The sequence below is a fragment of the Bos indicus genome, chromosome 21, assembly GCF_029378745.1.
Source record: "Bos indicus isolate NIAB-ARS_2022 breed Sahiwal x Tharparkar chromosome 21, NIAB-ARS_B.indTharparkar_mat_pri_1.0, whole genome shotgun sequence".
In the NCBI taxonomy this organism is placed as follows: Eukaryota; Metazoa; Chordata; class Mammalia; order Artiodactyla; family Bovidae; genus Bos; species Bos indicus.
In genome coordinates this window covers 27,418,280-27,432,274 of record NC_091780.1, presented here as the reverse complement: position 1 = coordinate 27,432,274, position 13,995 = coordinate 27,418,280, and the positions used below count along the sequence as shown (strand labels likewise).

At 44.4% G+C, this 13,995-nt stretch overlaps 1 protein-coding gene across 1 annotated transcript in view; it reads left to right on the top strand.

The window, feature by feature from the left end:
* TMC3 (transmembrane channel like 3) overlaps positions 1–13,949 on the top strand; it is a 53,444-nt gene extending 39,495 nt beyond the window's left edge. Inside the window, exons 18-22 of the mRNA XM_070775994.1 lie at positions 1,248–1,373; positions 2,015–2,093; positions 4,170–4,212; positions 6,493–6,742; positions 13,130–13,949. Coding sequence (XP_070632095.1) covers positions 1,248–1,373; positions 2,015–2,093; positions 4,170–4,212; positions 6,493–6,742; positions 13,130–13,949 — 1,318 coding nt within the window. The remainder of the gene's footprint in view (positions 1–1,247; positions 1,374–2,014; positions 2,094–4,169; positions 4,213–6,492; positions 6,743–13,129) is intronic.
* Positions 13,950–13,995: the final 46 nt, after the last annotated feature.

Below are 13,995 nucleotides of genomic sequence, written 5' to 3'. Positions count from 1 at the left end.
TTTTTTAATTTTATTTTTTGGCTGTGCAGCTTATGGGATTTTAGTTCCCCCACCAGGGATCAAACCCACGCCCCCTGCATTGGAAGCATGGAGTCAACCACTGGACCACTGAGGAAATCCCATTTAAGTCAGTTTTGATACATTTATGTAACATTTAGAGTCTGTCTTTGTAAACCTTATACACACACCAGTTCAGTTCAGTTCAGTCGCTCAGTCGTGTCTGACTCTTTGCGACCCCATGAACTGCAGCACGCCAGGCCTCCTGTCCATCACCATCTCCTGGAGTTCACTCAAACTCACGTCCATCGAGTCGGTGATGCCATCCAGCCATCTCATCCTCTGTCGTCCCCTTCTCCTCCTGCCCCCAATCCCTCCCAGCATCAGAGTCTTTTCCAATGAGTCAACTCTTCGCATGAGGTGGCCAAAGTCCTGGAGTTTCAGCTTTAGCATCATTCTTTCCCAAGAACACCCAGGGTTGATCTCCTTCAGAATGGACTGGTTGGATCTCCTTGCAGTCCAAGGGACTCTCAAGAGTCTTCTCCAACACCACAGTTCAAAAGCACCAATTCTTCCGTGCTCATCTTTCTTCACAGTCCAACTCTCACATCCATACATGACCACTGGAAAAACCATAGCCTTGACTAGATGGACCTTTGTTGGCAAAGTAATATCTCTGCTTTTGAATATGCTATATAGGTTGGTCATAACTTTTCTTCCAAGGAGTAAGCGTCTTTTAATTTCATGGCTGCAATCACCATCTGCAGTGATTTTGGAGCCCAAAAAGATAAAGTCTGACACTGTTTCCCCATCTATTTCCCATGAAGTGATGGGACCAGATGCCATGATCTTCGTTTTCTGAATGTTGAGCTTTAAGCCAACTTTTTCACTCTCCACGTTCACTTTCTTCAAGAGGCTTTTGAGTTCCTCTTCACTTTCTGCCATAAGGGTGGTGTCATCTGCATATCTGAGGTTATTGATATTTCTCCGGGCAATCTTGATTCATACCCCCATGTAATTATTGACCTCATCTTCAAGTCTACATGTTAATCAAATGAATACTTCAGACGGTATCATCTTAGGAACCTTACATATCATCCACATTCATCAGATACTTACTTAAGCTGTGAAACTGACTTGGGGATTGGACTCTAGCCAACTAGTTCCCCTGCCTCCTTTTTTTTTAATGGCTCACAGGATCCTTCTGCCAAAAGCAATATAATCTGGAATTATGGTTTTCTTTCTCACAGTGGACAAGAGAAAATTTATGACATCGTGTCAGAAACCATTGAGAAGGACTTTCCCACGTGGTTTGGCTCTGTGATTGGGTATATCAGTAGCCCTGTGGTCATCCTGCCAGCCGTACTGCTACTTTTGTGAGTACTTTCCTGCCAGTTCTGGGGGGACTTCTATGTGTTTGGCCAACAAGAAAATCACTGCTTCCCAGTAAGAGTATAAATTCAGTGAGTTCATTCAAAAGTCACTTATGGAGCCTGATGATCTGAGCTGGAACACTGAATCCCATGGGGACCAGGGAGGCAGAGCATGATGGATTCATCACCAGGATTTGAGCCATTGCTGTGGCCATTATCATGGGGTTTAGTGTCATTATCATTATTTTACTTTCCAGAGGTTTACTCTCAACATGGAATTTTATAGTGCAGCTCAGTAGTGTCTGTTTTGACTTAAAGGGAAAAGAACATCAAATAGTGGATCCAAGATTCCTGGCATGCTGCACTGTAAATGCCTCACCCATCTTCACTCCTTCCTTACTGTTGTCACCTGTGAAGAATTTCAGGTCCACGGAGGTGGCTTTGAAAATCAGGAGAGAGAAAAGGAATGCTGCCCCTTCCTGGTGCTCACCAGTCTGAGAACTCGCTGATACCTTTTGTCCTCAGAGGGTGGGCTGGGGTGGGAGTGGGGGTTGGCTGGTCGCCCACATCTGGCGGGGAACACGGCCAGAAAAGCTGAGAAAGGAGATGAAGTACACTCACCACCCTGTGCTCTTCCACCCTAGCATGCTCATCTATTACCTGCAGAGCATTGCAAGATCCTTAAAACTCAGCAACCACCAGCTCAGAATGCAGATCCAAAATGCAAGTATTGTGTAACCTTTACTGTTCTGAATGTGTGTTAGCCATCTGACTGATGTCCCTGGCCAGGAAATACAAATGAGGTCATGCTTGGACTCTTGGCCCTCCCTCCCCTGGTCAGGACCTCCCAGGGCTATATCGTTACAAGAATACCCAGGCCCTCTATTGTCAGAATAAGCTTCCTGTCCCAGACGCTTTGCTGAAGCCCTCAGCAAAGGGGCTGAGCATCAGCATCCTCTCCTGTGACCACATGGAGCTTACAATGGACTAGGCTCTTCTGGCTCTGCTGACTGGGAGGGGAGAAAGGATTCCTCCCCAGTCCCATGTCAAGTTGGAATCTGAATCCAAAGACACTGTTTAGACTCAAAGACCTACCTTTTCCCTATCTTTTAATTTCTGGTTGTCATTACAGTAAGTCCCCTACATAATGAACAAGTTCTGTTCAGAGAGTGTATTTGTAAGTCCAATTTGTTTGTAAGTCCAAAAAGTTAGCATAGGTACTCAGCTAGCATAATTGGCTATATATCACTGTTCCGTCATTGGAGAAGGCAATGGCACCCCACTCCAGCACTCTTGCCTGGAAAATGCTATGGACGGAGGAGCCTGGTGGGCTCCTCCATGGGGTGGGGTCATGAAGAGTCAGACACGACTAAGAGACTTCCTTTTCACTTTCCACTTTCCTGCATTGGAGAAGGAAATGGCAACCCACTCCAGCGTTCTTGCCTGGAGAATCGAATCCCAGGGACGGGGGAGCCTGGTGGGCTGCCGTCTATGGGGTCGCACAGAGTCGGACACGACTGAAGCGCCTTAGCAGCAGCAGCACTGTTCTGTCATAGGTTTATCATGCTTTTCACATAAAAAGTACATAACAGACATACAAAATAAATAAAACATTTTTAATCCTACAGTACAGTACCCTGAAAAGTACAGTAGCACAGTACAGCAGCTGGCACACAGGGGCTCTCATCGAGTGAACAGGCAAGAAGAGTTATTGACTGGAGGAGGGAGTGGAGGGGGAGATGGTGGAGCTGAAGGGTCGTCAACAATAGGAGACGGAGGGTGAGCTGAGGTGTCACTCAGGCCAGATGTTGATGGGATGCATGTTCACATCTTTGAAAGTATGTAACTTGAAGTTTTGTATGGAGGGGACTTACTGTACCTTCTCTCGTGTCTGGGGCTCAAACCACAGATCTCAGAACAGTCAGAGAATGACCAATACTCACCAGTCTTTCCACAATTTCTCCTCCTCTGCATGCATCCCAGGTGTTCCCCTAGGTCTGGGACTAGGAGGAGACAAGTGAGGCACCAGGGTGCCCAATTTAGAGGCACAGACTCAGAGGGTCACATCGACCCTGTGCTCTCACAGCCCCAAGTGTGAGCTCCTCCTTAAATTTGGCCCCTGGAGATCTCACTTGCTTCACCCCAGCCCCAGAACCCCATGTGAAAAACTGCCACCTTTCTTTTTTTTAAACTCTCATAAATATCAATTAATGGGAAGAAACACTAACTTGTTTCATAACAAGTCAAATAAAAAAATGTATCTGGGGACTTCCCTGGCAGTCACATGGTTAAGACTGGGTTTCCATTGCAGGGTGCACGGGTTCAATCCCTGATGTGGGAACTAAGATCCTACAGGCTGCATGGCTTGGCCACTAAAAAAAAAAAAAAAAAGAAAGAAAGAAAGAAAGGAAAGAGAGAGAGAGAGAGATGCAGCCGGAGCTGCAAAGTGCATTTTTATGAAAACACGTCTGCCATGTGGTGGATGCATATTTCTCTTTTGTGTCTCAGGCAAACCAGTCTTAGCAGAATCTCAACAAAATCTATCAAACAGCTGCCCCTAAAAGTGAAACTTGCCAGGGATTAAAGTTCAGCTTTCAGGTATCAGCATGTATTCATTCAAGTCACAGGCTTAGGGTCAGCAGATGCTGTCCTCAGGTGATGGTAGTAGCTTGGCCATGGCCCAACTATGAGCAATGATGGCCCAGCTACAAGCACCTTCCCCAGTCCCCATAAGAATAGTATTTGTTACTCCTTCCTGCTAAATCCAGAACAAATGTATGATTATCATTTATATTTTAGGCAAGATCTGAAGATAGGAAAAAAGTTGCCCAAATGGTAGAAGGTAAGTACAAACAAGAGTTCCTGATGTCTCAGTTGGTGGGCATTTTTTAAAAAACAGCAGTTTAAGGTTCAACACTAACAACAACAACAAAACTTCCTACTCTAGTTCAGTTTTCACAATTAATTAGACCCAATAAAAATCTAGGGATAAGCAAATACCTGGTGGTCCGGTGGTTAAGATTCTGTGCTCCCAATGCAGGCAGTGTAGGTTCGGTCCCTGGTTGGGGAACTAATCCCACATACCTCAAGGTGTGATCAAAAATAAATAAAATAAAAAATGAAACAAAAACTGTAACCTAAAGCCTTCTTTAAAAAATAATCTTAGGATATAAATGTTGGTCTGTATCTATAATTTTTACACCAGACCTAAGCCTGTGAATAATCCCAAAACATGTCTGAAATCAGAAGGAAATATTGAAATAGGCAAGAAAAAGCAGCACAAAATTCTGGAGGAAGCCCATAAGAATGACTTGGCCTTGTTCACATCTGTGTACTTCCTCTCAGTGGCTCATTTCTTCCTTGCAAGATGCCCTCCCCTGTCTCTGCCCCTTGGGTCATGTCCCCCATGACCCTGTGGGGGCCTCTGTGTCTTCCACCTGTAGAACAATGTCAGGTGGGCAGGTCCAGCCATGAAAACAGATTTCCCAGTAAGGAATCCAAGCCCAATGGGCTCACCTCTTCCTGTCTTGCCCAGCAGTTCTTGGACACACTTGCTCCCATCTAGGCTTATCCAGGGAGAAGGAAAGAACATCCCTGTAGAAAGAATGAAAATATAAGGAGGATTGTGGGCTGAAGGGAGGGGAAAGTGGACAGGTACAACTCAAAGGAAACACATCTGCCACTTGGAGCCACTGACAAGTCATGGGATGAGCCAGAAGGATCACCAGACAATGGCAAAATTGCGTGGCTCATGTTGTCCTGCAGAAAATGAATGAGAAAATGACCCTAAAGGCTCTATTGGCTGGTTCTTATGTCTGCTTTTCCTTTTTTTTTTTAATTCGATGGTTTTTTGATATTTATTTGTTTCTTTATTTGGCTGCCCCAGGTCTTAGTTTTGGCACATGGGATTTTTAGTTGTGGGATGCAATCTCTTAGTTCCCTGACCAGGGATGGAACCTGGGCCCCCTGCACTGAGAACTCAGAGTCTTAGCCACTGGACCACCAGGGAAGTCCCGTTTCATCTGCTTTAATCCAGAACTAATTGGGAGGGATGTGTTTCCTTCCAGGAAAATGCCTAAGAGCCTTGAGGCCTCAGGGTTGTGTTTGCTCCAACCACTTTCTCAGAGAGCAAGCCTACACATAAAAACTGCTGTGGGAAAGACTGTAGCTTATGTTACAAAATTCCACTGTTTCATTGTTGTTCAGTCACTAAGTCGTGTTCCACTCTGCAACCCCCTGGACTGCAGCCCACCAGGCTCCCCTGTTCTTGACCATTGTCTGGAGCTTGCTTAGATTCATATCCATTGAGTCGGTGATGCTATGTAACCATCTAATCCTCTGCCACCTACTTCTCCTCTTGCCCTCAATCTTTCCCAACATCAAGATCTTTTCTAATGAGTTGGCTCTTAGCATGAGGTGGCCAAATTCCACTGTCATTGTCAAGTATTATTTGCCAATGGAGCGTAATTCAGCTTAGTTCCAGTTGCCTTCAAAAATTAGGATTTCTATAAATTTTCTCGGGATAGCAATATCATCCTCTAATGTTCATTTTCCAGCCCAAGACCACATTTGTTTTTCACAATGTTCTCTGAATTGTTTCTAAAACATCGTAATTATCATCCAAGCTCCACTATATCCATTACATAGATAAACGACCAGAGCCCCAGAGCTAATGGGGCCATTAGATGGTGCAGCTAAAAAGGCTTGGAGTTCGTTTGATTCCTCCGACACTCCTTTCTGGCTTCCTAGGTGGCTCAGTGGTAAAGAATCCGCCTGCCAATGCAGGAGACATGGTTCAGTCCTTGGGTTGGGAAGATCCCCTGGAGAAGGAAATGGCAACACACTCCTGTATTCTTGCCTGGGAAATCCCATGAACAGAGGAGCCTGGCAGGCTACAGTCCACGGGGTCGCAAAGAGTCAGACATGACTGAGCAACTAAACAACAACACTTCCTTCCAACTCCAACTCTCAGTGAAGAAATGATTTGAATGATAAAGTGTCACCCATCTGGCTAGGAGTATCTGCAAGTGCACACAACTCTAGATGCACCTGCAGGAAGTCAGGATACTGGCAGTGACACCAACCTGAGTGTGTCTTCCCCTTGCCCTCCCTCTTCCTGCAGCCCGCATCCAAACCCAGGATGAAACCACGAAGAGGTTTCCCAAGGACAGTGATCTCAGCAGCCAGTTGTCCTCGGCTTACTCGGTGACACCCCAGAACAACGGCACTGTGGTCAATTTTGACTCATCGAGCAGCAGGAGTAGTAGGGTGGAGACCGTTGCCCAGCCCACGACCCCGAGCCCCCAGCCAGGGCCCGGCAGCCCCAGCTCCCCTCTTCCTGGCTTCTCCAGGTCTAGGCATTATTCTACCAGGTGAGTCATCTGCAACTCGGCAGAAAATCTGCCTCCTTGGTGATACCCTCCAGTGATGGCCCAGGGCCATAAAAAGCAGCATAAAAAGCTATTAACGCTTCAAAGGCCCTAACAGTTTCCAAGGAAGTGAGAGCCATTACATTCCATTTCTGCTGCATGTCACAAGGCCACTTCTTCCTGTGACAGCTGCTATTGAGAAGAAATGAGAGGACAAAGTTTATCAAGCAGGATGAATTCTTCCTTCTCAGCCTTCTGCCATGTAACCTATAAGCAAACCTTCCTGCCAGCCTAGGGTATTTATTTCTATAGCCTATGAAAAGAAAATGCCTTAAAAAATTTTTTTTCCATTGGGGACTTTAATGAAGACTGGGATTAATTTTATTTTATCCTTTAAATCAATATTTTTCTAAGACTTTTTAAAATATGAACCATATTTAAAGTCTTTTATTGAATTTGTTACAATATTGCTTCTGTTTCATGTTTTGGTTCTTTGGCCAGGAGGTATGTGGGATCTTAGTTCCCCAACCAGGGATCGAACCTGCACCCCCTGCATTGGAAGGTGAAATTTTAACCACTGGACCACCGGGGAAATCCCAGAGGGATTAATTTTAATTAGTGTGTCAATTGTTTGCTTATCAATGGTAGCAACACTCTAACTCATGAATTCCCAAAACAAATTTATTGTAAAGAATTCTCTAGTGTCTAATTCAACAAGCTTTTATTGAGAATCAACTCTAGTCTCTGTGGTTACTGTAGCTGCAGAGATGATCAGACACAGTCTCTGCCTCAAGGAGTTGACAGTATAGTGGGAGAGTGATACCAGTAATTTTTATATAATGTGATAAATGCTATACTTCTGTGATAAACATATACTTTCAGAGGACGGGGTAAGTCTACATGGAGAATGCATAAATATTTAATAGAAACGGACTTTGGCCTTAAAGACTAAGTAAGAGCTCACTAATGGAGAAAAGCCAAGAATGTATCATAGTATTGAGTAATAAACTGTGTTTTTTTTTAAACTTTTATTTATTTATTCGGGTGCACCAGGTCTTAGTTGCAGCATGTGGGATCTATTTCCCTGAACAGAGATCAAACCCATGCCCCCTGCATCGGGAACCAGAGTCTTAACCACTGGACCACAAGGAAAATCCCATAAACTAGTATTGATGAAAAGCCACTTTTTAAATTGACTTAAAAAGAACAATTCTTGTATTTCTGGGATAAACCACACCTGGTGACAATGTACAATTCTTTTTATTTATTAAGAAACAAACTATGTTCCTGAGCATTCTTGGTTATAGACAGTATTGCCTAAGACCTATACCAGTTTAAAAAAAAAAAGTTTGCAGTTCTTAGTCAATTAAATCCCTCCATTAAAAGGAGACAATGGCATTGAAAAGAATGAAATAATGCTATTTCCAGCAACGTGGATGGACCAAGAGATTGACATACTGAGCGAAGTAAGTTAGAGAGGGAGAAATACCGTATGACATACTCTATATGTGGAATCTAGAAAGAAATGATACAAATGGACTTACAAACCAGAAAGAGACTCATAGACTTAGAGAGCAAACTTATGGTTGCCAGGGGGTTGAGGGGAAAGAATGAGGGGAAGGGATAGTTAGGACCTTTGGGATGGACATGTACACACTGCTATATTTAAAATGGATAACCAACAAGGGCCTATACACACTGCTATATTTAAAATGGATAACCAACAAGGACACACTACTGTATAGCACAGGGAAATCTGCTCAATGTTATATGGAAACCTGGATGAGAGAGGAGTTTGGGGGAGAATGGATACATGTATATGTAAGAGCTAAAGTTAAAAAAAAAAAGGAGACACTGCAGTAGATTAAAAAAAAAAAGAAGACAACGGTATTTGTGTAAAAAAAGTGGTTAGTGTGTGAGGTGATGAATGTGTTCATTAGCTTGAGTGTGGTAATTATTTCACAATATATACATATATTAAATCAAGTTGTGTACTTGAAACATATATAATTTTTATATGTCAATTATACCTCAATAAAGATGAGGTGTATATTACTATACTAGTAATTGAAAAGGTCCATTACTATTCCGCTATACAGACACACTATGATTTATTTAACCCATCTCCATTTATTATATTTTTGGTTTGGGGATATAGAGAGAATGTTATAAAGAAAAAACAAAAAATTAAAAATAAAAAACAAAAAAATTAAAGAATGTACCATAGCAGAGAATAAGCATGAACAAAGGTATGATGTTATAAGGAAGTGAAGCATGTTTGGAAAATGACCATAGAAAAGGGAGCCTTGGAAGGGCTTCCCTGGTGGCTCAGGAGTAAAGAATCCACCAGCAATGCAGGAGACGTGGGTTCGATCCCTGGGTGGGGAAGATCCCCTGGAGACAGAAATGGCAACCCACTCCAGTATTCTTGCCTGGAGAATCCCATGGACAGAGTGCACCTGAGAGAGGACTCTATGGGGTCACAAAGAGTCAGACACGAGTAAGCAACTGAACACAAACACACAGAGAGCCTGGGAGGGAGGCAGGAGATGAGGCTGGAAAGAAATGCGATGCTGAACCACCAAGGCCTTTGAGTCTCTTTGGAATTAGAACATTGTCTCTTTATTATTATTATAATAAGTATAGTTGATTTACAAAGTCACATTAGTAAGTGATTAGTTATATAAACATAGATATATACATATAACTTCCCTGGTGACTCAGAGGGTAGAGAATCTGCCTGCAATTCGGGAGACTCGGGTTCAATACTTGGGTCAGGAAGATGCCCTGGAGAAGAGAATGGTTAACCAGTCCAGTATTCTTGTCTAGAAAATCCCATGACAGAGGAGTCTGGTGAGCTACAGTCTGTGGGGTCACAAAGAGTCAGACAAGTGACTTTCACTTTCTTTTCACCTCATTCTTTGCAGATTCTTTTTCATGATAGGTTATCACAAGATACTGACTATTGTTCCCTGTACTATACAGTAGGTCTTTGTTGTTTAAATTTTTTATCTTTTTTTGTTTGTTTGTTTTCACTCCAGACTGACTATATTATGGGCAAGATCTTTTATATTTTAGTTCTAGGCTGGCTAAGTTATTGGCAAGACCATTTCTGCATTATGTGGGTCAATTATTTCAATTGTACCTACACATAAGAGCAGAACCCTGCGGTCTTTTCATGGAGACTGGATATCGAAAAGGACACACTGGCCATAACTTATATGGAGAATTATATTTGATCAGAATGTAACACAGTGAAAACAATATAGATAAAATATAGGAGGGTTATTTGGCAGGGGGATTGTCTTGTTTTAAAGACAGTAAGTTAACAGGAATTGTCTTTGTGTATATATTGGGTTCTGGCAAGGAGGAGGGATTCCAATAGTCCTCGAGAGATGTCGGTTGAAAAAAAAAAAAAACAACGCACAACCTAAAGTTTGAGAATTATGTTTTATTCAGCAGACTTACTGAGGACTGGGCTTCCCTGGTAGCTCAGATGGTAAAGAATCCACTTGCAATGCAGGAGGCCCTGGGTCAGGAAAATCCCCTGGAGAAGGGAATGGCAACCCACTCCAGTATTCTTGCCTGGAGAATCCCAGGCAAGAATACTGGAGTGGGCAAGTGGCAAGTGGCAAGCCCTGGCGGGCTACAGTCCATGGGGTCGCAGAGTCAGACATGACTGAGTGACTAACACACACACACACACACACACACAGTGAGGACTATGGCCTAGGACATGCATCTCAGATAGTTCTGAGGGACTGTTCCAAAGAGGTAAGGGAGAAGTCAGAATACATAGGAAGTTTTGCTGGAAAATAACCATGCAGTGGCCCACTCCAGGGTTCTTGCCTGGAGAATTCCAGGGACAGGGAAGCCTGGTGGGCTGCCGTCTATGGGGTCACACAGAGTCAGACACGACTGAAGCGACTTAGCAGCAGCAGCAGCAGCAACCATGCGGTGGAACATCAAAGGATAACTGCTAGTTGCAAAATACAGACAACTCAACTTAATGATTTCAGTGCTTTAAAAAAAAATTTTTATTGGAGTATAATTGCTTTTCAATATTGTATTTATTTCTGCTGCACAACATGAGTCAGCCATATGTACTCATATATCCCCTCCCTCTTGAGCCTCCCTCCATACCCTCATCCCACTTTTCTAGGTCATCACAGAGCACCGAGCTGAGCTCCCTATTCTATGGAAAGATGCAAGAGTCTGGGCTCATTGAAATCATTCATTTGATTTGAATCTCAGCTACCTAGGGCCAGTATCTTATTTTTCTCCATTCTGAAATTCCCTCAGGCTGCCCTGTTTTGGGTAGCTGCTGTGCCTGATGGCTTTACATTTTTGGTTTAAAGAAATGGCAGGTGACATTCTTTTTTTTTTTAGTGTAACAGAAATGTATTGTCTCTTGGTTATGTAGACTGGAAGTCTGAGCCTAAGTTGTTTGCAGGGCCCTGTTCCCACTGAAAGCTCTAGAGAAGGATCTGTTCCAAGCCTGTCCTGGCTTCTGGTAGTTCCTTGACTTGTGGTAGCGTAACTGAAGGTGACAATCTTTGTCCATACATTATGGGGAGGAACTGTCCAAGAATCTGGACAGCTACATGGCAGAGATGATCAGGGGCAATGTTCACAGAATGCACTCCACAATTCCTAGACACACTGGTTTAGTTGTGGTTTAGTCACTCAGTCATGTCTGACTCTTTGTGATCCCATGGACTGTAGTGTACCAGGCTCCTCTGTCCCTGGGATTTCCCAGGCAGGAAAACTCTAGTGGGTTTCCATTTCCTCCTCCAGGGAAGCTTCCCAACCCAAGGATCCAACCTGCATCTCCTGTGTCTCCTGCATTGCAGGTGGATTCTTTACCTCTGAGTCACTGGGGAAGCCCCTAGGCCTAAAGAATTTTGGAGATGTTGAATGGGGTGAGTGTATTCTTCACATGAGAAGGACATGAATTTGGGGGGCCAAAAGCCAGAATGTTATAGACAAAACTGTATCCCCTCAAAATTTATATACTGAAGCCCTAACCACCTGTATTTGGAGACAGGGTCTATAAGGAGGTTAGAGGTTAAATGGGGCCAAACCGGGGGTGGGGGGGAAGGGTGGCTTAATCCAATAGGAAGCATCCTTATAAGAAGTGGAAGAGACACCCAGAACTCTGTCTCCTTCTGTGAGGATGGAGACAGAGGAGCCTGGCAGGCTCAGTCCGGTCCATGGGGTTGCAAAAGAGTAGGATACGACTTAGCAACTAAACAAGAACTACAGTGTTAGAAGAGGACTGTCAACAAGCCAGTAAAAGAAGTCTGACCAAACTAACCCTAAGAACACCTTGATTTTGGACTTCTAGCCGCTAGAGCTGTGAAAAAATAAATTTCTGCTGTTTAAGGCATCCAGTGTGTGCTTTTCTTTTATGGTGCCCTGCAGACTACTGGGGCTCCCCAGGTGGCAAAATTGATAAAGACCTACCTGCCAGTGCAGGAGACATAAGAGACGCAAGAGACACAGGTTCGATCCCTGGGTTGGTAAGATCCCTTGGCAGAGGGCATTTCAACCAGCTCCAGTATTCTTGCCTGGAGAATCCTCTGGACAGTGGAGCACAGTCCATGGGATCGCAAGAGTCAGACACTGCTGAGTGACTAACACTACACAGGCTATTACTAATACAGGGTCCTACACATTTCTTAAAAATTTTTCCTAGATGTTTTTTTTATTACAATGTTATTCAAGGTGGCATTTGGAATAGGGGTTCTAAGACTTTTGTGCACTCGTTAATAGTGTGGTCCTTGGTTCCTTTTCTTGAAGCCTGCTCTTATTGCTTATTGCCTCACATCAGTCTATCTTGTAGCTTCTGTTACTGAGCTGCTGCATTCAAAGGGACCTGACCCTGGTTTGTCTTCATATTGGAGGACAAAGACACTACGATTTCCAAATGCTATCCTTGAGGTTACGACTGGGAAGTTTAGGATAGGATAGTAAGTCCCCTGAACCAGCCTGTGTGCGGTGTGGTCAGCTCCATGTGCAGATGAGTTTCCTGAATGTCTTGCAGGAGTTGGGCGCTCTCCTCCTCTCCCCTGTTGGGGAGGGGGGGCCCTGATGTGTCAGGTTTGATTTGTTACAATATTGCTTCTGTTTTACCTTTTGGTGTTTTGGTCTCATGGCATGTGGGATCTTTGCTCTTCAACCAGTGAGGGAACCGGCACCCCCTGCAGTGGGAACGTGGAGTCTTAATCACTGGACCACCAGGGAGGTCCCCACTGGACACTCATTGATACTTCAGAGCAGGTTTTGATGAAAATGTAGAGGCAGCGGCCACCTGTCCTGCAACGCTTGTATGGCTTGGGGCTCTGAGAACACCAAAGCCACAGGTGTCTAACAGCCTCTGTCTTTCAGGTATCCATGTGGCCCACGTATGAGCACAAGTGACCTTCATAGGAGCAGATCCTGCACACCTGGGATGTTTACAAAGCACATTGAAGACGTTCACTCAGAACCTCTTTTCCGAAAAGATCTTCAGCCAATCAACCATGGGTTAGGGGTCTCAGCTTTGGTGCCACACAGTCCTCGGTCCCACGCCCTCAGATACTATCTCATTAATGAACGTGACTCTCAGCAAAAGAAACATTCAACTTTCTGGCCAGAAAGACATTTCAAGATAGACACCTCTGGGGACACTGTGGATATGTACCCCAGGAACATGAGACCGTGTGCACCCCTGGCTTCTCCACAGCTCAGTGAAGAAGAGGAGGAGGTTCCAAGGAGACAGGTGAGCAGACGGGCCTTCCACCCTCGCTCCTTGACCGACCTCCATGGGGTGCATCATTTTTATGTTGGCGAAAGTTCAGAAAGTCAGGCCCTGACTCCTGAGCTCCAGAGACCAACACATTACACATCTTGGAATGATGGCTTTGAGGGTCAACTTGACAGGCCTCTGTACATGCACAAAAAAGCACGCTCCCAGAATTTCCAATACCCCCAGCACCCTCTGAAGCCCAGGGTTAAGGCCAAGTTTGAGCCATCTGTCACAGAATCTGACTTCATGTCAGCAGCATCCAGCAGGGACCAGCAGAACAGTGGCACCAACCAGTATTTCCAGGTCACCCACAGCCAGCCCAAGTTCCCGAGGTCTGCGGGCCAGTTTGGCCGGAGGAAGGCCATATCGAGGCAGGAGTTGACTGCAGGTCTGAATGACCTGATTTGTTCAAACGTCTAGGGCTTTCTTCTGGCATCCTGTTCCTAGAAATCACTCCTACTGGTGG